The following is a 23950-nucleotide window of genomic DNA, read 5'->3' as shown; positions in this document are numbered from 1 at the left end:
TTGCCTGTACTGTATTCACATTTGCCGCCTTTGCATGTCTCAATGCCCGGATGTTAACTCCTTGGTTACTAGCCTTCACTGCTCACTAACTCTTGCCCACTACTGTATCACAAGGTCAAGCAGTTGCATTGTGTTGGGAGTTATTCGCCAGTCGACCCCCCGTATTGCAGGACGTTTACAACTCCGACCTATTTACGCTCCCGCTCTACTTATGAGACTGCCTTCGGCAACAAGCTGGAAGGAACTTGGCAATCAAGCGTTTGGTTATTTGTCTGCTATTTGCCTGGCAACGAAGTTTTGGAAATTGTCAGCTTTGCCTGGAAAACGCTCTCAACAGACCACTTTTACTTTGACTACTAAACACAATTGTAAACTCTTTTTCAACCCACTCGTAATCCTTTTATCTGCGCCTAAAATCCGAAAATGCCTTCAAAGCAAGATCACCCAAATAATGAAAGCTGCGTAATTTGTGGCATTGTTCCGGACGTAGCTATAGAATGTACTTCCTGTCTCAAGACATACGGAAGCGAATGTCTCGCGTCGGACCTAAAGAGGCTCGGGAAGCAGCGACGGAAAGTATGGCAGTGTCCCCCCTGTAAGGGAGAAAATTATATGCAGTCACTAGGAACAACTGGTGAAACTTCTAACAACGACGTTAACCAAATTTCGGATTCACTTGAGCACAGGACCCAACCCGCACCTGAAGTAGACACGGAAAAACTGAGATCGTCAGATTCACATGTGGAATTGAGCCCTGACTCATTACTGGCAGAACAAAATCTCATCATGCAAAAATCAAGTAGTTCCCAACAGGATAACATCCTATCAACAGAGATCTCAGCAATAGTTAATCAAGCATCACTCGAACACAGTCCACTTCTTGTCTCGCTCCTCACAAATATCGAGACAACTCTATGTAAGAAGCTATCCCCAATTAATAATATCCTCGCAGACTTACTGCTTGAAAACAAGCGACTACGAGAACAAAATGAATGCATGCACAAAACATTGGAGGTGTTGGGGAAAAACTTTGATGACCTGAAGCACTCTGTTTGTGATCTTGCCGTTCAAACTAACCATCATGAGCAGCATCCTCCGGAAGGACACGTTCATGCGAAACCGAGAGCTCCTACCCAAACCACCCCATCTTTATTATCACATGACTCCTCTCCATCCCCCATTCTTACAAGATGTGAGTCTGAAGTTGTGTACCCTGAAATCACAGCAGATGCCCGCGAATACTCTGGAAATACTGCCTCCCAGAAGATCCATAGAAGTCATCAGGAGCAAAACCTGCCAAATTGCACCTTTTCGCGATCACAAAACTCACATATGGGGTCCTCGCGCTCGAGACCGGATAATGCTCTGGCTGCGGAAGTGCATCGCAATTGTGGCTCCACCTCAAACAACGTGAGGGGTAACCATTATACAGGGGCTACGATTGTATCTAATGTAAAGACCCATAGAGACACTACAACGTATGCAATGATTGCAAGCCAAAGAACAAAAGAACAAACACTGACCCGTAATCCAACTCTTAAGGAACTGAGCCCCAATCTTAAAGTTATTGGAACCAATTTGCACTTCAGCAAGATGCAAATTGCGAACACTAGAATGATGGACAAGCGGATGCGTAATGTCTTCATTAGTAGGCTCTCCCCTGCTACCTCAGCTGATGATGTGGAAAACCTTCTTGCGGCAGTCAAAATGAATGGTAGAGTCACTAAGCTGTCCACGAAATATCCCACCTACGCCTCCTTTAAGATCGATGTTGCTGATGCAGATTTTGAAGCACTCTTCAATCCTGAAATCTGGCCTGCTGGAGCTCTTGTTATGCCATATCTCGGGCAGCGATATAGAAGAAATGGAAAGGACTCCCACCAATGGTACCCTGATTCATAGCAATCCCAGATCTTGTTACCGCAACCAGAATCACAGACACAGAACACCAATATGCCGATCCCTGTGCTCATCAATCCTAGACACACCGTGCTGAATCGAGTAGTGCCATGTCAGAGACCACCCGTCCGTATCAAAGTACCCAGAGTACCTGCCTGCACCATCTTTTATCAGAATGTGCGTAGTCTTAGGAACAAGCTTGATACTATGGAGCAAATTCTGCTCTCCGGACATTTTGACCTGCTCGCCATCACCGAAACCTGGCTGAATGATGATGAAGAATTCCTAGCGGCAGCTGCCCCAGCTGATTATGGGGTGGTATTCACATCTCGGATTGCACGCAAGGGTGGAGGCGTCGCAATATTCTACAAGAAATCCGCTTTCAAGCTATTGGATAATAAATCCAGTAACTCTCCTAACTATGAAGCAATCCTCGTTACGTTAGGATACAACTTCGTGACGTTTGACGTCTGTGTGCTGTATATACCCCCAAAGCCATCCCAGCAAATCATCCTTGAAGTTTCCAACTGGTTAATCAATCAGCTGCATCCCACAGCTTCTCACTTAGTTTGTGGTGATTTCAATTTACCTCCTCAGCTATCTAATCTGAAAAAGGATCTTCTGGCACACTTGGGATGTGCTGACCTACAACTTATTAATGAAGCTCCAACCAGGAGGAATAACCTCTTAGATCTAGTTCTAGCCTCTTTCCCCTGCACCCTTGATTACATTACAGAAACGTCATTTGACTCTGATCACGTCCCGATACATATGACCGCATATCTGCCAGCCCCCAAATTAGAAGCCAGAAGGACAACAACAAAGGTTGACATCACTAGCCCCAACTTACTTGATGTAGATAAGTGCATCAGAGCCGCCTCTCTCATTCCCTGGGTGGCCTTAGAGACTTGTGACCCAGAACTAGCTGTGAACATTCTCACAAACTGGATCAACACGGTTGCCAAATATGCTGCCTCTAAAAAGATCACAATCAGTCCATATACAAGACTTTGGTGGAATTCTGAACTCAAAATGAGTTTCCAGCTGAAGCAACAGCTCCATCGCACATGGAAACAGTCGCAAAACGTCAATGATCGTATCGTTTATTCAAGGGCACGGGCTCAATTTAATCGCCTGAAATCTGAGGCAATCAAATTATACGTTAACTGTGAGCTGGCTAAAGGAAAAATTCCATACAAAAAAGTGAACCCTCATTTTCCTTTACAACTTGATCCTGAATTGTGGCTCGATTTCGTCACAAGATTTAACCGTAATCCTATGCCAAACTCAGATCTAGCTCTACTAACAGAGCCCATCCAGCAAGAAGTGTTGAACAACATTCAGATTACAAAACAACAACTGATCGTAGCCATCAATTCTCTACCTGCCTCGTCAACCACCGGTGATGATGGAGTTCCCCAATTCATGCTCAAATGCCTAAGTCCGTACATTATTCAGCCACTTTTAATTATCTTCAACCAGTTACTCTCGAACAAAATTTTCCCACAGCAGTGGAAAAACTATCTCATCAAACCTTTAGCCAAAGTTCAGTCGCCATCGAAACCTAAACACTTCCGACCCATCTCCAACTCCTCCAGCCTGCTGAAGCTCCTGGAGAAGGCCTTACTCCCCATCCTCACTAAGCAGATCTTGCCCAGTAATCCAGCCCAAATTCACTACTCCCTTCCAAACAGATCAACGATCACCAATCTGCTAGCCACCACAAATACTATCTTGTCAGCATTGGAGAATAGGCAGGAACTAGCTGTGACTTACTTAGACATTGAAGCTGCATTTGATGCCGTCCAAGTAAACCAACTTCTCACTCTCCTGGAATGCCACTTCCAGATCACAGGGAACATATTATGCTTTCTCTCCTCTCTTCTGAATAACAGAGTTATAAAGCTTCATACAGGAGATCGCACCCTTACTAGATCCCTCACCGCAGGAGTCCCACAAGGAGGGGTCCTTTCGGGCCTTCTGTTTTCATCCATTATCTTCCCACTGGTTGCACATTCTCGATGTCTACTGAGCTATGCGGACGATATCAAGATACTCACTCCCATCACCCCCGGTCAAGACCTAGATCTGGTAAAAGTGGAAATTAACAACACTCTCACCACAGTCACATCTTACCTCTGCCAGTTTGGGCTCAAGATCAATCCTGCTAAGTCCGAATTCATGGTGTATTCATTGAAGCAAACTCCTTCTTCTCTCCAGCCTTCGGTCGGCAACACCCTCATCCCAATTGTGTCCAGCCATCGTGATCTGGGCGTTGTATTCGACCCAAAACTTCGATTCAACGCCCACATGGATATGCTCCTCACACGTGCTTCAAGACTCCGGTGGATAGCAAAACAACATCTCCTTCATATCACAGATAAAAAGATAACCGTGAGGTACATAAGAACAGTTATCTTTCCACCTTTACTCTATGCTGCTGAAATTTGGGCGTCAGCGGCACCATCAATAAAGAAACCACTCTTTGCCACAGAATTCTGGCTCCTAAAGTGGGCCAACAGAAAGCACAACCTTCCAGCTCTGATTCGGACCACACAGCTTGCCAACTCTCTCGGAATTCCACGGCTTCCCACCTTAGTCGACGACCAACGCCTCCTAGCAACAGTCAGGATGATAACAGGCATAATGGCAACACCTTCATTCTGGGATACCTGTGGCTGGAGGATCCCCCCTGCTGCCCTTAGGGCCAATCCCGAGCTCCACTCACATTCAGCACGACTCCATCTCTCGGACAGGTTCCTTCCTCAGCAGATGCTCAAGCAAACCCAGGCACTGGACGCCGACCTGAACAAATTCGCTGCTGACCGGACTTACCGGAAAAAAATTATGACGAGTAGGACTAATCGGCAATGACTGATGTATACCTTGCATCTGTTCCTGTCTAATTGAGCTGGTGCTCTTATCTCGATGTTAAGCCAGCTCAATCAGATTTAACTCTCGTAAGGAGTTCTCTCCTTTGTATTATAATGTTTTCTTTGTAAAATTACCTTTTGTAAATAATTGTTCAATTTTCCCGGAAGTTTGGGAAACTGTAAGCCCCTGGCTTTATGGCCGTGAAGGGTAATAAAGATTATCTCTCTCTCTCTCTCTCTCTAAATTTTAATTTCGAAACTAGTCTCCATTGTATGAAGCACCTTGCCCTCATCCACCCTCCCTTTAGTAATCCCTTGAAAGAAAGTATGGAAATATAATAAATACATTATTTTTTAATATAGGATTTGGATATGCTGGAACACCCGAAAATTTACTTGATGGCTTGCTTCTTTTAAGAGTTAAAAACCTGAAAATTATTTCCAGCACCTCTGGATATTCTGGCTCTAATTTCATACCTCTCTTCGAACGTAAACAAGTAAGTTTTTTTTCTTTTGTTTGTTTTACCCGTGAAGTGATCATATTTTAAAACACATTGAAAGCAAAACGATACAGATACAATTAACATTTGAGTGAAATATAACAGAAAACGAAATAGGGGTTAAAAACCAAATTCATGCATGTATTCAACAAACATACATTGCATTCGTTTTGGCCAAAGTGCTGTACTCATTTTATCATCCATGAGGTACCGGATGGAACTTGTGGCACAGTTTGGCTGAAATGTATGCAACACTATTCATTAAATTACTTCCTCCATATGCTGAATAAATATTTGTTTCCGTTTGTTTGTTTTTACTTTTCCGTGTACCCTCTGCCCCCCTCCTTTTCCAAATGGAGACCACAGCTCTGTTTTAAACCCGTTGTAGGAAAGGTTAAATCTGCGTCCCGCTGCAGCTAGCGAATGAACGACTTGGAAAGAAAAATTCCAGGAAGGCGTGGACAGAATTTATGCCTACATTACAGAAAAACCTAACACAACAACTCAATATTAACTAAACAGAAATCAAGATATATATATAATCTGCATATCTTTGGTTGCCTATTATACACTAGGATAGCTTTGCATTAGGAACACCACTTAATACTTAGCTACACCACTTTTAGCACGATGACCTGGATACGTCATGGTATGTTCTATAAGGTGTTCACAGTATGGTAACTCCCACAGGCCACTAGTACCATCGAATACCTAGTTTTCGGTATTCGATGGTATACTGCACAAGGCACAGGACGTCCCGATCGTTAAACCTTTAAATTTATTCAAACGACCTACTTCCACAACAACAGGAAAAAAATTTATTCCATCAATCAATTAAAATCTCTCTCTATCTGAAGACAAATTTCCGGACATCTATTTCACAACCATCCTTTTAAAACTTGAATTGCCTCCTTGCGCGTCTGAGAATGAGTAAGTAAGCCATCAGCATTTAGTTTACTTAGCCTTAAATACTTCAATTAGAGTGAACACGCAGATGCCTAGTTCCCAAATTCTGTAATTTGCACAGCCCCAGCCTTTCTTGGTAAGAATATTCCTTTGTAACCTCAAGTAATCTGGTTGCTCTTCTCTTCACTATTTCCAAGCGATCTACATCTTTCCGAAAATGAAGTATCCAACTCAAGTTTATCGCACCCAAACTTGATCCAGTTCATCCTGTGCATTCTCATGCACGCGTACTTGTATAATTCGAAGCTAACTGCCACTAAAACCGTGGTTTTGCAACGAAACAGCTTTCTTTAATTGCTTTTAAAAATTAATTCGTATCAATTGGGCCCATTTAATCTCAACTATGAAAATAATTGTTAGAAGAAGTTTTACTTATCTCCACTGGTTGTACATCCAGATTATTCTTCGATTTTTATTGCTTAAACTAGCGGTGGTATAGAAAGATCTTGGAGAAAAAAATCACATTCACTCCACCCGGTGAACTAATTTCATTTTACAAATAGCAATCACATGCTAAAAACTTAATGTGATCTAATTCCCCCAAATCTCTCATCCTTAAATTCCTTTTAGAAGGTAACAAAATTAAAAGCTAAATACAATTTAACTTTTAATTATATTTCATTAACTATAATTATTACTATTTTTGTTTATAGCTACTCTATTCGTAGATATATCACCACAATATTGCAGTATTGTGCCGCTTCTAATTACTGTATTCCATATTGGCTTGGAATAAAATATTTAGTGTATTTAAGGGTGAGAGAACTCAAACACCTAAATTCCCAATGGATGTAAAAACCATAAAGTTCTCCAATGCAGTCGGTCATAAACGGACATGGTAATAACTATGCATTTTGAAAACATCAACATAGAACACCTATCTTTAGCACATATCAATATACGAGTCCATTATCTGTTTTTCAATGTCTACGACCAACAAAAATACTACACAGTTATTTGTATAGCGTGGTTGTTGGTCACAGGTATCTTATATTTATACCGTTCGATTATTTGAAAAATTTTTAATTTTTCATTAAATTAAAGTTTGCTCATTCTCTTACAGGTGAAACACCTGGTTTCCTCCTACGTTGCTGCTAACCCAGCATTTCAGAAACAGTATCTTTCCGGCGAGATTGACTTAGAACTAGTAACCATGGTAAGTTTCTGAATTCATTCGATCGCTTCGACAAATTAGCATTAGCAGAGGCATATGATGCAAGAAAGCAAGCTTATGCAGCATCAGCAAAAAAAAAAAACACCCTCCCGTTTCACCCATTCATTCACTCCAAAAGTTTCTCTAGTTCAGTATTGAATTTATTTAAGCTGTCAACTTCCACAACGATAGATGGAAGCTTGTACCAGCAATCAGCTGGTACAACGTAAGATCACTAATCGGTGAAGACAGGATATTAGAGCTGGAAAAGGAATTAGGAAATGTGAATTGAAATATCATCGGTTTGGCTGAAACAAGAAGAAATTAATCACTTATAAGTTTATCAAGTGGAAATCTGCTGTATACCAATGGAAACAGTGAAAGGGGCGAAGTTGGAGTTTGCTTTCTGGTCCATAAAGATATAAAAAACGACATTTTGGAATTCAAAAGTACATCACCAAGGGTGTCAAGACTACTGCTGAGGATTTCTAAGAGGTACAAGCTAAAGGTTATAATGATTTATTCATCAAAGTCATGACGGTGAAGAAGTTGAAGAAATGTACACCGAAATTGAGTCTTCTAGATGAGAAGAAAACCCATTACACTGTCATTATGGGGGACTTCAATGCTAAGGTTGGAAAGAGACAAAACAGTGCAGGAAAGGGAACTATAGGAAATTTTGGCAATTGGTGAAAGAAATGAAAGATGTGAAAGACTTTTGGAATTTGCAAAATCTCGAGGATTGTCAGTAATTAACACTTTTTTCAAGAAAAGGATGAAAAGAAAGTGCACATGGAAGAGCCCAAATGGATTAACAACTAATGAAATTGACTTCATCCTCACTAACAGAACATATATCATGAATGATGTTACCGTCCTGAACAAGGTAAATGTTGGAAGTGATCACAGAATGGTAAGATGCACACTTGATATAGATGTAAGAAAAGAAAGGAAAAAACTGACTCGAGTAAATAATACGAAGGTCTTTGAGATAACAGAAGAAGAGAAAAAGCAGTATGTACTGGCACTTAAGAACAGGTTTCAGCTTCTGCAGACTGTTCAGGACCAAGATATCGACGAAGAATGCTTCAACTTTCTGAAAGCAATAAAGCCAAATAAACATATAGGTAAAAAGAAATCCAAAGAAGAAAAAATTAGTCAAGAAACACTTGTCATGATGAAACAAATACGACAATTGAAGAGCAAGGTAAACACTGACAAGGATAAAATTGAGTATACTGAGTTATGCAAAGCCATTAGCCATATAATATCGGTGTAGATACACCATAGTTAACCCATAAATTTGAACCACGTATGTAGTGTAAAAGGCATCGTTTTAATAGTATCTCATATTGTGGGTGCCTTCCCAACGAGATAGCTGGTATTGCACTACTTCAAATAAATAACGCTTCTCTAGTAGAGAAGACTACTGTTATTTATTTTCAGAGGATGCAAAGCCATTAGAAAGAGACTCAGAGAGGACATAAGAAGGTTTAACACAAGAAAAGTAGAACAAGCGTAAAGGGAAAATTAAGGACTTAAATCAGCAGCCACGAGCAGTAATACAGAAAGACAAATGATATTGAAACTGAAGAATAGCGATGGTGTACTTATAAATAGCAGAGAAGGCATAATTCAAATAGCAGAAGACTACTATAGAGAATTATACAAGGAGCGAGTGGTTGATGCCAGCAGTGGGGAAAATGCATCACAAATTAGTAACAAATACGACATACCCGATATCCTTCCGGATGAGGCGCCTACGTAGCCAGGTGGGAAGGAGCAGCAGTGCATAGCACACGCTTCTTGATTAGACCGGGGTTCGAGTCCGTCACCACCAAATACGGAGGATGCGGAAAGGTCAGGGAATGACCACCGCATAATCCCGGAGCAATATGGCCTTAGCTGCTAATGCTCCTAAAAACCAAATAACAAACAAACAAACCTTCCGGATGAGGTACAACATGCATTGAAGAAAATAAAGAACCAGAAAGCCCTGGGGGAAGATGAAGTTACTGTGGAGTTATTAAAATTGGGAGGAAGAGACCTGACACAGAAACTGACAAGACTCTTCGCAAAATGCATTAGAAAAGGTGTGACGTCTAAGGAGTGGAATAATTCAATCATAGTTTTGCTGCATAAGAAAGGAGATAAATCAGAAATTGGAAATTATAGATCAATTAGCTTGTTATACCACATCTACAAGTTGTTCACAAGGGTCATTACCAGCAGATTAGAAAGAACACTTGATGAGAATCAACAGAAAGAGCAAGCTGGCTTTAGGACAGAATTCTCAACTATGGATCACCTTTACGTAATATCACAGCTAATGGAAAAAGAAAATGAATATAAAAGACCATTATGCCTCGCATTTGTGTATTATGAAAAGGCATTTGACTCCATACAGTATAAGGTAATGTTTCGGGCACTGGAAAGACAAGGCATAGATACACCATGTATTATAATTTTAAAGAAAATATATGAGAACACTACCTATTTACTAGACTAGACAAAGACAGTAGTAAATTTAAAATTGAGAAAGGAGTTCGACAGGAAGAGACAATATCTCCGAAGTTGTTTACTGCTGCCCTTCAGGAAGCTTTCAGAAGATTAGACTGGTCGCAGAAAGGAGAGTACCTAAACCATTTACGATTTGCAGATGATACTGTGCTCATAAGCCACAATTCCAAAAAATTAGAGGAAAATCTTAATCGGTCATCCACAGTTAGTAAGGATTTTGGACTAAAGATGACTATGGCTAAAACAAAAGTAATGACGAACAAGTATGCCACAGAAAGGGACATAATTATTGAAGGAGCAGTAATTGAAAGGTGGAGTCATATACTTATCTGGGACAAGTCATTCGCTATAATAATGATAAATGGCTGGAAGTCAAGAGAAGATAAATTTTGGATGGATAGCATTCGGGAAATATAGTCACATACTGCGGAGCAATATCCCAATTTGTCTGAAACGTAAAGTAATGAACCAATGTATACTCCCCACCATGACTTATGGAAGTGAAACTTGGGCACTCACCAAAAGAATGGAAGAGAAGTTGAGAACTACCCAGCGAAGAATGGAACGAATTATACTGGGAATCAGACTGTTAGATAAGAAGAGAAACACATAGATTAGGCAGCGAACTCAAGTAAAGGACATTCTTATCAAAACTAAAGAAGTAAAATGGTCGTGGACAGGACACATATCTTGAAGACATGATGACAGATGGACTAGGAAAATAACAGAATGGTACCAAAGAGGAGCTGGAAGACAGCAACGGAGATGGACAGAACTGGAAAGTTGCTGGAGAGGCCTTCATCCTGCAGTGGATTGTAAATGGCTGATGATGATGATGATGATGATGATGAAGAGAAATCAGCCATCCGCTGACTAAAGGCAATTTCCGCACATCTATCTTACAACTGTCTTTCCTCAATTTGAATTTATGCCCTCTCAGGTGATTATTCTGAGCAAGAGGAAGAATCCCATCAGCATTGAGCATGCTGAAACCATTCAAGGCTTTATACACCTCAATCAGGTCACCTCGCAGGTGCCTAGTCTCCAGACGCTGAAGTTTGCAGAACTAAAGTCTATCTTGGTAACAGCAACCCTTTGTTCTACTCACTAATCTCGTTGCCCTTCTCTGTACTCGTTCTAGTAGCTCAACAGTTTTCCTAAAATGAGTTCTCCAGACTTGTATGCAGCACTCAAGGTGTGGCCTGACCATTGCCTTATACAAGGGGATAATTACCTCCTTATTCCCTAGCAAATTTCCTATATTACTGACAAAACCCCATGAGCTGCTCTTGCAAGCTGTCTGCACTGCTCAGAAACTTCATATCTGACTGCACAATTATCCTCAGGTCTTTTTCATTCTCCCCTACCCTGAGTGTAGACCGCACAGTTGGTATGTTACTTTGGGGTTTTGCACCCATGTGCAGTACTTTGCATTTGTCAATGTTAAACTTCAGTTGCCACCTCTCAGCCCATCTGCTCAACTTTTCTAGAAATTATTGAAACCCAATGCATAAAAATGTCGATTGCTCGTAACCAGAGAAATCATCAGAAATAGAATCGTGAGATGAATTTCTTTACTTTACAGAATTCAGATTGCAATGGAAACATTCCCGTTCGCTACAAAATATGTTTGAGGCGGTGTAGTCATCAGAGAAAGTAAGTGATTCTTTTCTGGAATTGTCATGGTGTTCTTGTGCATTTTCAAAACCCTGCAGACGTCGGGAATGCTGCATCGTATTGTACATCTCTGAAAGAACTTAGGCCTCAGTTCTCAGAAAAATATCTGAACTAGAGTAGCGCTATTGCATGAAAATGTAAGGGTGCAGTATTGCAAAGATTGTTGACAAGTATCTGTTCCACTGAACTGTCTTTTTTATTTATTTTTTTGCTAGTTGTTGGCGCATCGGCTTCTGTGGCCATAATGCACCCTCCAAATGTTTGCACTTTGTATTCTTATCAAAGCCCAAGGCGGGATTCGAACCTGCGACCTTTGGGTTGCCAGGCAGGCAATTTACCCACCCGGCTAGCCCGGTCGGCAACTCCACTGTCGCATCCACAGGATGCGACAATTGAGTTGAACAAGTACTTGGCGTGATGACGTCCATGTAGCAATTAAGGATATACAGCAATTAACAATTAAGGAGGAGAACGGATCGGACGGAACAAGGCCTTCTTCCATCCGATCTATTCTCTACTACTGTATTTACAAGAGGAGAACAAAAAACAGAACACGGCCTTGTCGTCGTTCTTAGCCGTTTTTCATTTCAATATACAACAATGGCGTATAAGCTGGCAGTGAATCCATAGGATCTAAAAGAAAAAGAGAAAAATGACGAAGTTACTTAAAAAAATAAATTACATTACACTTGAACCCAATATCGTGACAATAGATACCCTCGCTTTAATTTGAAATTCGAGTTTATAATATGTTTTTAATTTATTAATTTCTATGCACCCTATTTATTTTAACTATTTCATTCTTAGGGAACTTTGGCCGAACAAATACGGGCAGGTGGAGCTGGTATCCCTGCATTTTTCACTCCCGCAGCTTATGGCACTCAGATGCAAGAAGGTGGAGCTGCAGTCAAATTAAATGCTGATGGAACAGCCGCAGTTGTGAGCCCTCCCAAAGAGGTAAAGCTTTTTTCTTTCATTAAGCTTTAATTATAAATTCTCATTAAAAATAAATGCAAACAGTAAAAGGTATTACATGAAGTTATTACTGTTATCTTTTTCTAAACATTTTGCTACAGAACAAAATCGCTGCTAAAAACAATGCAGTTACTCTGTTTCACTGCACAATTTAGTCGTTGTTAGGAGCATTAGCAACTAAGGCCATATTGCTCCGGGATATGCGGTGGTCATTTCCTTGAACTTTCCACATCCTCCGTATTTGGTGGTGACGGGCTCGAACCCCGGTCTAATCAAGAAGCGGATGCTACGCACTGCTGCTCCTTCCCACCTGGCTACGGAGGTGCCTCACAATTTAATCAAAGAAATGTATAACGGGAAGAATATATTTATACTCTGCAGATCTTCTTGGTATAAAGCTGATTAAGGAAGTGTAGTTGCTGCCCTCATACTTGCGAAAGCAATATGAAACACTGTTTTCTTAATTTTATTGGATTCACTAATTGTTAAATAATTTTTTTAAAAAAGTCCAAGTAAGTGCCTTAAAATACATTTGTTTCACACTTTCGGTAATTTCAACCAAACAAATTCAGTTTAAGAGGTATAATAGGTACATCTACTAAAGACCAAAATGGGCCATTGACATATGGATTGGTGCAATCGGATCATTTTCATACGTAGCAAAATACCAAGATGAATTGGCATCGTTTGGGCCATTGTCCAAATTTACGGTTATTCTCGACACTAAGCCAAAATGGGTAAGCTAATGTAGGACAAAAAATGACAGTCTGCAAGTACAAAAGAATAGTGCAATATTTCAGGTGGAAAAAAACTTTAATTTTTTTTTTTTTTTTTTTTGAGTTGCTGAGAATGACTGAAGCTTTAATGATGCTACAAAACTAAACATTGTTTAGTATGCTACCTGCATACAAGCCAAAAAAAAAAAAAAAAAAAAACAACCTACATAATTTAAAAATAATAAAATAAAATACCAAAGTTGAGAAATAATGCGGCATGGAATCCTCCCATATATGGTGAAAATTCTCAGAACCTACTCAGTGTTGTGGTGCCTTTCTACAATGATAAGCAACATGACAGTAATGATAATCGTTATCTACAACTGTGACGATACCATTATTCACGTCATACCAAGCAGTGGCACAGCCAACATAAACAGTATCACTACCCATCCTTTGGAACCATCTGCAACCTAAACTGAGTCAAAAGCAGAGATATTTTAATGCTTCAACCACTACCTTGTACGACAACAAACAAGACCATGAGACAATTGTCACACAAATTCTGAATTAATGGAAATGAAAAAGATCAGAGCACCCACCTTTGATATGTGTCAATGGCTTTGACACCAGTTTCCCAAAATGAAAGAACTTCAGCATTTTGACAATGGCACAAATTTGCAGATATTCTAGCCAATAATTATGTAGATAAAGATAGCCAATAATTATGTGATAATAAATTCCACTTTCTCTATTATCTGTCTTCCACTAAGTTACCCTTTGCCTTTAGACAACTTTGCTTTGGGCCGATGCTCTGGTCTCCCATTCATATAGGCCGAAAATATTTTATCAGTTAAAAAATAAAATTTAAATTTTCTGATAATTTTATGTTTATCTCATTTAGTTGGTTTTATTAAAATCTTAAAATAAAAGAATTTATTAATTTAACAAGTGGCGTTAATTGTTACATACGCATTAAATTTTCCGCTTCAAAGATTAACTTCTCTGGCCACAACATCCAGGTATTTGGTGATGACATGTTCAATGAATAAGGTTGCCAATCTATCCAACAGACCTTGAGTCATCGTGGCAGGTTCGATTAACATCATCTTTGAAAAGTTCCCTTCAGCGCTGGCCACTAATACTGGAAACGTCACGAGAATTCTCAGCACCACGAAAAGATTTCCTAATGAAGCCGTCATTGCTTGAGCACATGAACTCCGCGATCTTTTGATGAGAATAAACGCCTTCGAAATGGGTTTCACAAATATTTTAATTCTTATAAATCGGTCACAGAAACAACTTTCTGATTCCATCTGTTCACAGAATTTCTAAATCCATGTTAGATTGAGCGCTGTGGTTTGAATTCATCTCAAACATTGTCTTTCAATTACGGGATTGCGTTGTCTAAAAATGTCGAAAAAGTGAATCTAAAATTTCCATCGTTCCAACTTCGTCATAGAGATCATATCTATCAAACGTTCTTTTGCGGTGGCGAATCTTTGTTAGTTCAAGTTCAATTTCCACTTACCCAGAAAGAAAAAAAAAACCGTATTGTCTCGAAGGCATTTAAGTTCATCATTTTTATGCAATTTTTAAGATATTCCATTGATTTTAAAATAGCGGATGAGAGCAACTTATTGCATATTCAAATTGATCTCTTAGAAGGCTTTGCTTGTGATATTTATTTACCTCCAAATGTCGCACCAAGCAATTTAGGCAGCAGATAAATTTGGCTTTAATAGTTTTTTCGAATGATCAAAAATTCGAACTTAATTGCTATATAATCTATATTAAGTCTATTTTTAACTGTTATTTTTATACTTATTTAAACTTATTTTTAACTGTTCCTTGTTGATTGGAAATGTTTTTGTTTGTTTTTTTCCCTGTTACTCTTTCGATATTTGGCGCGCCGCTAAATTTCGGCTTTCTGAGTCAATGCTACGTTGGCTCATCCCTAAGCAGACCCTGCTTGAAATCCTGCCCTAAATCACGTAAGAAATTCCCTCCGCTCCCTACACTGCACCGAACGGTGTATTGGGCGAACGTACAAGCCCACTAAGAAAGAAGAAAGTTTAGGGAAGGACCACAGTTGCCGCTTCATCACGGAGGCATCGGCTCTGTGAATTCTTCAAACGCTATATACCTACTAAGTTCGCAAAACGACAATGGGTGCCCCGATGCAGGCGATTAAACGGGTTCAACAGAAAATATCTCCTAAATATGGTTAGCCTAACAGTCAGGAAACGACTTAAACGAAATGTATATATTTCCAAATCGATCAAAAGCAACCGACAAAATATACTCAAGCGCAACTGTGGCGAGGGAAGCAATTCTGCTTCTTTTTTTGGAGTAATCTCCTACCTCGTTGTCCTCTTCCCATATTGAGCTGAATGGACGACGTACATTTGATTGTTCAACTTTTGTTTATGTTCTCCGGCCTATAAAACCCGGAATAACTCAAGGGAGAAGAGTCCTTAAAGAATTCCTGTAGTAGCAAAGGTCGAACACCGGACGTAGTCGAACCCAAAACGAGCGGTAGGGAGAGTAATAGCTTGCTTCTCAGGCTTCTACATTATACAGTGGCAGCTTAATCTGGAGCAGACGGCGCATGAAGGCCCCTCCGTAGCCAGGTGGGAAGGAGCAGCAGTGCGTACGCTTCTTGATTAGACCGGGGTTCGAGCCCGTCACCACCAAATACGGAGGATGCGGAAAGGTCAGGGAATGACCACCGCATTTCCCGGAGCAATATGGCCTTAGTTGCTAATGCTCCTAAAAAAAAAAAAAAAAAACCAAAAAAAACCAAAACGGCGCATGAACATAATTAAGTGATGTTATGCGTGCGTGTCGAGTCAAAGAAATAAACAAATATTGGATCTGTAAGAGCGTGGATTCATCTGTTGTTTTGCATGATAATAAATAAAAACTCCGTTTATACTCCGGGACAACCAGGGAGTTACACAATAGAGACCACAGGAATATTACCGTAATTAATGGCCACATGGGCTCCGACACGAGTCAACTCAAAAGGAAGTGGTAGCGTACGACAACGTTGATCTTCTGTTATTTACATCGCACACGGCAAATGCAAAAACCTGGTTTGAGGGAAAACGAAGTCCAGAAATTTGCCCGGCCAGCCAAGTTCCAGATGAACAGAAACGCCGGATGGAGGTGTGGCCAATAGGCACCTCGTATTCTATATTTACAGATTGTACTGAAAGAACAAAAGACGAATTTTTGCTACAAGGAACTGGTCGAAAGTGTTGACAATGGATCGATCCTCTCAACCGGGACAAAGATTGGCTTGCACCTTATTAATTTGTTCACGAAAACTCGTGTTTCCAAACGTAATTACGCGCGAATACTTTTGGAAATAATTTTGTCTGGAAGTAATACCCGTGTGAGTGGGTAGTAGCGGAGTTTGTCATCACACCTTTTGCTGAATGTTCCTCAATTTCATACAGTTATAACAGAAACGGGAAAACACCTTGGTGAGAAAAAAATTCTTATATGAAGAATCTCTATTTGTTTAATTCTTAACTAGATCTCTTACATTACGCCCCAATAGATAATTCGCTTTCACAAACTGAAAATAGGCATCAGAACAGAGGCGAATTCGGAGACACTGGCACAGATGCAACCTCAAGTTTTTCTCCGTGTTTTGTAGAGAAACTGCGCATCCACTCTTCAAGATATTGTGTCCCTAATTTCAGTTATTCGCATTTCACCTGACGAAATCAGTGCTCAGTTTAACAAGAATTTCTCAATAAAGTACGAAAGAAATCCCACCAGTTGGACATCCATTAGTGCGTGGTATCGATCATTAGAAATCGAATGCATTTTCAAGAAAAAAAAAAAAGCAACGACTGTTTATTACTGTTTTAATCAGGGACGGAGCGCGTCGTCGTGAATCTAACGTTCATATTCGGAAAAAGAACTGCATATCGCGGCAGACACGAAGCCAGTATTTCAGTCAACTGTGTGAAGAGTACTGATAAATGTCTCGCCCTTTGTCCTTATGAACTCTGTTGCACACTTCGCAGTCAACTGCGAAGGGCAACGTTATCACTTTTTTTTTTTTTATGTTATACATTGAATTCGCTTGCTAGTGTTGGCAAAAACCACCTGTTTAAATTTTCCTTTAGTGAAGAGGCAACATTGTCTTGCTGGAAAAGTTAAATAATACAAAGCTCAAATACAAAATGGAAAAATTCACATACCTGCTTTGAAAACGTGCTAGAAAGATAAAAGTGTACTGACCATTCTTTTTTGGGGATTGGACAGTCGTCGGCACGCTTCTGTAATTCTTCCTTACACAAAATTCCTTTGGAAGAGGTCGATATCAGTAAGGGTTCCAGAAAGGCTTCCAATCGTGGCAGACAACGGCTTCTGTATATCTAAATGGGACAAAAGAAAATAATTGACATCAGATTTAAGTTACTTATAAAGTCAGTCCCGAAAGTTCTTAGCCACATCTAGTATCGTGATTGGTTCAATCAAAAGTTTTTGAAAGGAAATTTTGAATTATCCCGTATAATAAACAGTCGCTTCAAACTCAGTTAATTTTCCATTTCAGAATCATTTGACTCGGAATAAAAAGAGCATGAAGTATACAAGTGTGCAATACAATAAACTCACGGATTATCAAGATATAAATAGTAATAATTTATAATAAATGATAATAAAAAAAACGAAAACTTGTGTAAAGGGAGGAAATTTCGCTTTGCTATGGCAATAAACAATATCCGTGACATATTCCTTCTGTATGAAGATCAGGATTTTGATATTGCTGGGAAAAAAATTCAACTGATAGGCACATGGGCATCACTGAAAATGGCACAATGGACCCTGATGATATCCCTCATTTCGTAATGAGGGACCAAAGTCCATAAATTACAGATCCCCTTGTCAGCATCTACAGTGCTATCCTCAACCAGGGCATATTTCCTGTTATATGGACAGAATATACTGTCAGACCTGTTCCCAAGGCTCAGTTTCCCACATCTGTTGAGCAGCTATAACCAATGGCAGCTGCCTCTACCCTTCTAAAGGTACTTGAAAAAGCTCAACCCACATTCCTCCCGAACCTCCTCCATTATGCAGAAAAGAATCGATTGACAAAACATTATCCACATGTATAACAGCAGGGGTCCTTAGAGGTGGTGTGCTGTCAGGATTACTATTTACTGGTATGTTGCTACCATTCCTCAAAGGAAAGCCAAAATTATTAAGCTGTACTAATGATATCAAGCTATTAACAACTATTAACAATGAACCCCAAATTATAACCAAGCTAATTAAACTATCAGCTCACCCAGCTATCAGAATATATTGGAATGAAGATCCTAGTGTGGCATCGTCTCTGAGACGATGCCACACTAGGATCTATCTCTGGATGGTATCTTCCTAGCTGAACAGCACACTGATTTAGGAGTTGTTTTTGACAGGAAGCTCGCATTCAATTATCACCTTGGTCTCATCACAGCAAGAATGCAGAAGCTGAAATGAAATGCAAAGCAGTATTTGTTACATGTTAATGTCCTTTGCATGACAGAGCGGTACATTAGCACCATCATTTACTCCTCCATTCTTTATGGGGGTGGAGCCCTTGGGATCTACCTTCCCAACTACTCTGGAGCGCATGTTTGCAGAGGAATTCAGCTGCAGAGATGGACTGCATTCAAGCACCGATCTGAGGTAATCGTAGCACCACCCATCTCGCACCTGCAATAATCATTTCCAGATTATCAACGAGAATAAGAGACATCGGGCTAACAGCTACTGTAACCCTTGTTGGTACGACTGACGTCCCCCAGGTGTCGAACTTCTACCACTAGAGGACTGTTGGAAAAATTTTAGGCCCCATCTGTGGTCTAAAAGCTCATCGGTCTGTGTCACAAGAAACACCGACTGCACACCACAGACAGGTTTATCTCGACTCAGATGCTTAGCCTGGTCCAATAATTGGACTTAGATTTCGTGAGATTCTCTAAAGAGCCAAGGTATAGAAAAAGGATCCTCGATGAACTCAACCATGGAGCCTATCCATGAATCCTCTCGAGACCACTAAACAGTGGTATTGGTGCCTTTTTGCTGATGGTAACTTGCCGCCTCACTGGAGAAGAAATTGCAGGACATCAGTGAATCATGCTGTGTATATAATACCACATGTAATTATGTAATACAATATGTAAGTAATTTGTGTAAATAGAAATACAATGATCAAGTATCTTCCTGTCACTTGTTATGTGATGTTTAATTATTTGTGTTAACCCCTGGACACGATTATTTAGGCTTTAATGGGTACTTATTTTCTTTCTCCACAGTCTTATGTAAATATGAAAAATTCAACAAAGGATTTTAATAATAATATACAGTATATTAGATAGCCTGTGCATAATGTATGAAAAAAAAAATAATAAATGCCGAATCACAATACGCATAACGTGCCTAAAATAGTAAGGGAAATGCTGTTGGTATTAGTATTATGATTTTTATAATAATGGGAAGATAACAGCGGGAGGGGGAGGAAGGTGTGTTACAGGACAAATGAATCAGATCGTTTATCAAAAAAATAAATAACAAAATATACAAAAATTAATAATAAAAGTAAAAAAGGAAATAATCTATATGCTTCCCTCCTTATTTAGATAATTATCCAACTGACCTTTAAATTTCCCCAAGCTGTCAGCATCGACTACCCGCTGAGATCACGAATTCTAGTAATTACCAACTTCATGAATAAAACAAAACTTCCTACAATTCACTCTAAATCTCTTTTCCATAATTTGAATTTGCGGCCCCTAGTTCTGCAATCATTTATATCGGTGAAAATTTCTCCTTCATTCCTACTATCCCCTCTCAGAACCTTGTACTTCAATAAGGTTCTCTTTTAAGGTGCCTCCTTTCCAAACTCGAGTTTTTAGGTTACTAAAATTATTAACCATACAAATATTTTTCTAGCAAAGGAATAATTACAAAATAATGGTCACATTTATTACTTATGTTTTTTCTTAGGTACGAATATTCAGTGGGATTCCTCACGTCATGGAGGAAGCCATTCGTGGAGATTACGCTTTAATAAAAGCGTGGAAAGCGGACAAATCGGGAAATTTAGTATGCAGGTAATAAAACTTAATTATGAAATTTATAATTTTCCCTCCAAACCAAAATATAAAAAAGTAAATTTCAGTTTCAACAAATATTTTAATACTACTCGCATTTAAACGATCAGTATAGTGAATAATCGATATAGAAGCAAAATCCAACAGCATTCTAAGACCACATGTTGTTGTTGTTATGAGAGTTCAATGGCTCTAAGACCACATGAAAAATCAAGTATCAGGGTTGTCAAAAAAGTACAAAAGTTAATTGATCTATACAATAATGCCAGAAGCGGCTGATATAGTTCTGCTTACTGAGACTGCCATTCAGAGATACGAGATGAAGAATTTCATTCAAGAATTCCAGGAGATAGGAAGGAACGGAGGGGTGTGGAAGTGATGCTTCTAGTCAAACTGCCTGAAGTTGGTGTTCTAAGAGACAGACCAAGGAAACGCGGATACTGAGTCGGTGTGGTGTGAAATGAGTTGCAAAAAAAAAAAAAAAGGGAATATGTTACAGGGAAAATTAATCTGAAGAGTATGCAAAAAATCGCTTTAGGCAGACTGAATCAAATAGTAGTAAGGTTCATAAACGTAAGGTGCCAAAATGGGTGGCAGATGAGGTTAAGAATTTAATTCGACAAAATAAACAAGCAAGGAACAGTCAAAGACAATCATGTGATTCCAATTTTTATGAGAATTATAATAGAACATGTAACAAAACCGCTGACGGGATAAAACGAGCGAAAGATATTTACGAGAATGCTCTACCAAAAAGATTATGAACATGATTGGAAATACTCCCGTGTGAATACAAAAAAGAAGGGCCTTCCATTTGACTCGATCAAGGTATCTGCTTGATAGCGTGATTGGGTCAAATAGAAGGCCCATAGAAAGTACAGTACAACAAATGGTAGATCAGTTGAACAAATACTTCTCAATGACGTTTATAGTGGAAAATGCAAGTTTTTAGGGCCTAGGGGAAAAAAAATAGATTCCAGCATGGGTTGGTTAAGCGGAGGCTATTAGGACCAATCTAGTAAATTTTACTGTGCAGTAAATAACCAGTTGAATTCAGATAATAATTTTGGCCCTGTATGTCAATACTTTAGTAAAGCTTTTGATACCGTCCCTAATGGAAGACGATTATATAAACATGGAAGTTGGAGTTACTGTTAAGATCCTACGATGGATCACAGGCTGGCTAAAAGTTGGAGACAGAGGAGAGTTGTCATAATTGGCAGTCTTCACAGGGTTCAGCATAGTAGCAATTAGGAACCCTCAGGACTCGGCTTTAGGTCTCCTCCTATTTCCATAAATGATATTGATGAGTGTATCCTAGGTAAGCTGATGATTTGAAGGTGGGAAAAATGGTTAAGAATCTGAACTAGGCCATGTTGCTTCAAAAAGACTTGGATCAGTTGAATATACAGTCCGAAAAATGTAAATGAAGTTTAATGTTTCTAAATACAAAGTTACGGTAAATGAAGTTTAATGCTTCTAAGTGGAAGGTTAATTCTGTTCCTGGAGTCATTTGAAGAAGTGGTTGAAGACGAAGAAAATGAAGTGTTACTATTCTGTCTGAAATTTTCCTTGTAGTGTAAATAAGGTAGTTAGGAAGGTAATGGTGTGCTGTCCACGATTTAGGACCTTTGAGTAAAATGAATGAATGAGATCTGTTTCCCTTCGTAGACAAGAACCAGAAGGAATAAATATAAAAAGGAATCTCTGGGAATATCTGAAGTCTGGATCTCATGAAGTTATGAGCAGGGACGTGGCTAACATTGGATAAATTGCCTCCCAACGCAACAGTGTCTGGTTAAATTTAAATAAGAATTGCATGGGATGATTACCTTGTGAGAACGCATACGAAACTTCTGTTCGGATGTTAAACTACATATGTCAAAATAATTTACAAAATACTAATATTCAAAAAAAGTACCCATTCCGTAGATCCAATGGAAAAATGATGCTGAAAAAGTTAAAACTGACAAAAATTTTATTTATTTAATCGTTTTACATGTCAGTATTTCAGAAACTTTAGTTTATAAACACAGCAATGACGTATAACATAAAAGCGTAATGAAATATATTTTGTTCCTTTCAGAAAAGCTGCAGTAAATTTTAATCCGCCCATGTGCAAGGCTGCTGATGTCTCCATTGCAGAGGTAATTGATTTCTATATGTATGCTCTTAATATCAAACTCTTAATGTATGCTCTTAATAACAAACACCTTTTCTCAGTTCTTAGCTAACTGATTTTCAACATAACTTATTTTAGGCTACGGATGAGAATATTTTATTTGACTATGATCCATTCTTATTAATTAAATTTATTTAATTAGAATGAATTTTTCTCCTAAACAGAATGTTTGTCTTGGAATTACATTGCATCCGTATCACTTTTTTCAATGCTAAGATGGAGGGGCGGGGGTTTCCGGTAATGAATATATAAAACAAGCTTGTACCTAATAAGACTGAAGCAGAACAGTGACGACTGCCTTCAACGCCCTTGTTGAATAAATTGATGAGCACATTTCTTTTTAGAGCTATCTCAAACGCACTAAAAAGAATGAATGTCTACAAGGAGGTAAATTAATTAAATGAATGCATGTCGCTACAAGCAGGTCACTTTAATTAAAATTTTGCATTGTTTTAATAACATTTTGTTATACTGGAAATTGGATCGCATTTGATTTGTTGCCTTATTGCAGATAAGGCAATGCCTTAATTTTTACGTTAACGTGCAAATTGCGTTTTCAACAAAATGTATTCACCTCATATTGTGGAGCCCTTCACAATGAGTTTCCTCGATATTCCACTATAAATAAAAAGCACTGTTCCAATGGAGAAGTGTACTGCTATTATAGCATGTATGGCATTACATACCGCAGTTTCGATAGTTTGATAGGGTTCAGTGAAGCAGAAGAGAAACAATGAACACGTGATCTTTAAGAAACATACTGATTCAGCTGTCGGTCTCCTGACTCTTCTGGTCCTCTTCGCGGTGGTGGACCCGACGGTGGTTTTGCGACCACTTGTTCATGCCTTACTTATACTACAACGGTATAGCTTGTAGATATATTTAATCACTAAGTTGCTCAGGTCTTCACGACATATACCCACTGACGAGACCCCAAATAGCTTCGAACCGCGGTGTGAGTAATGACACACACTTTAGGTAAACAATTTCGCTTGCTAAAATACAATACCAAGGCATCTGTTGATGGGCCTCTACAATTATGTAATATGTAGATCAATATATATATTACAGATTTGTATTACTATGTATTACAGATTTGAGTACAGTTAAATTTGATGTTATATACTCTGCGTTTCTGGGTTTCTGATGTAATCTTACCATCAATATACAGGATTCATTTACATTACATTGCAGTACTCTAGAGTTATGAAGTTTATTTTTACCAATTCAGTTTATTTTCATATTAAAATAAATATTAAAAATATTGAAATATTGAGCATGCAAGTTAAATCATGATCTGAAAACTAATTCAAAATTCATGCTTTTTTTTTCTGGAAACGATAATTATCATTAAGAAATTGTTAG

General features: G+C 39.0%; 1 protein-coding gene across 1 annotated transcript in view; it reads left to right on the top strand.

Annotated features, from left to right (window-relative positions):
- Positions 1-23950, top strand: part of LOC150081123 (succinyl-CoA:3-ketoacid coenzyme A transferase 1, mitochondrial-like) — an 82295-nt gene that overhangs the window by 10100 nt on the left and 48245 nt on the right. Inside the window, exons 3-7 of the mRNA XM_090380931.1 lie at positions 5136-5269; positions 7302-7394; positions 12396-12545; positions 20297-20403; positions 22490-22550. Coding sequence (XP_090237057.1) covers positions 5136-5269; positions 7302-7394; positions 12396-12545; positions 20297-20403; positions 22490-22550 — 545 coding nt within the window. The remainder of the gene's footprint in view (positions 1-5135; positions 5270-7301; positions 7395-12395; positions 12546-20296; positions 20404-22489; positions 22551-23950) is intronic.

The sequence above is a fragment of the Mastigoproctus giganteus genome, chromosome 9, assembly GCF_048544385.1.
Source record: "Mastigoproctus giganteus isolate SK-2022 chromosome 9, ASM4854438v1, whole genome shotgun sequence".
In the NCBI taxonomy this organism is placed as follows: domain Eukaryota; kingdom Metazoa; phylum Arthropoda; class Arachnida; order Uropygi; family Thelyphonidae; genus Mastigoproctus; species Mastigoproctus giganteus.
The sequence above is the reverse complement of the archived record's forward strand: the minus strand, read 5'-3'. Positions and strand labels throughout refer to the sequence as shown.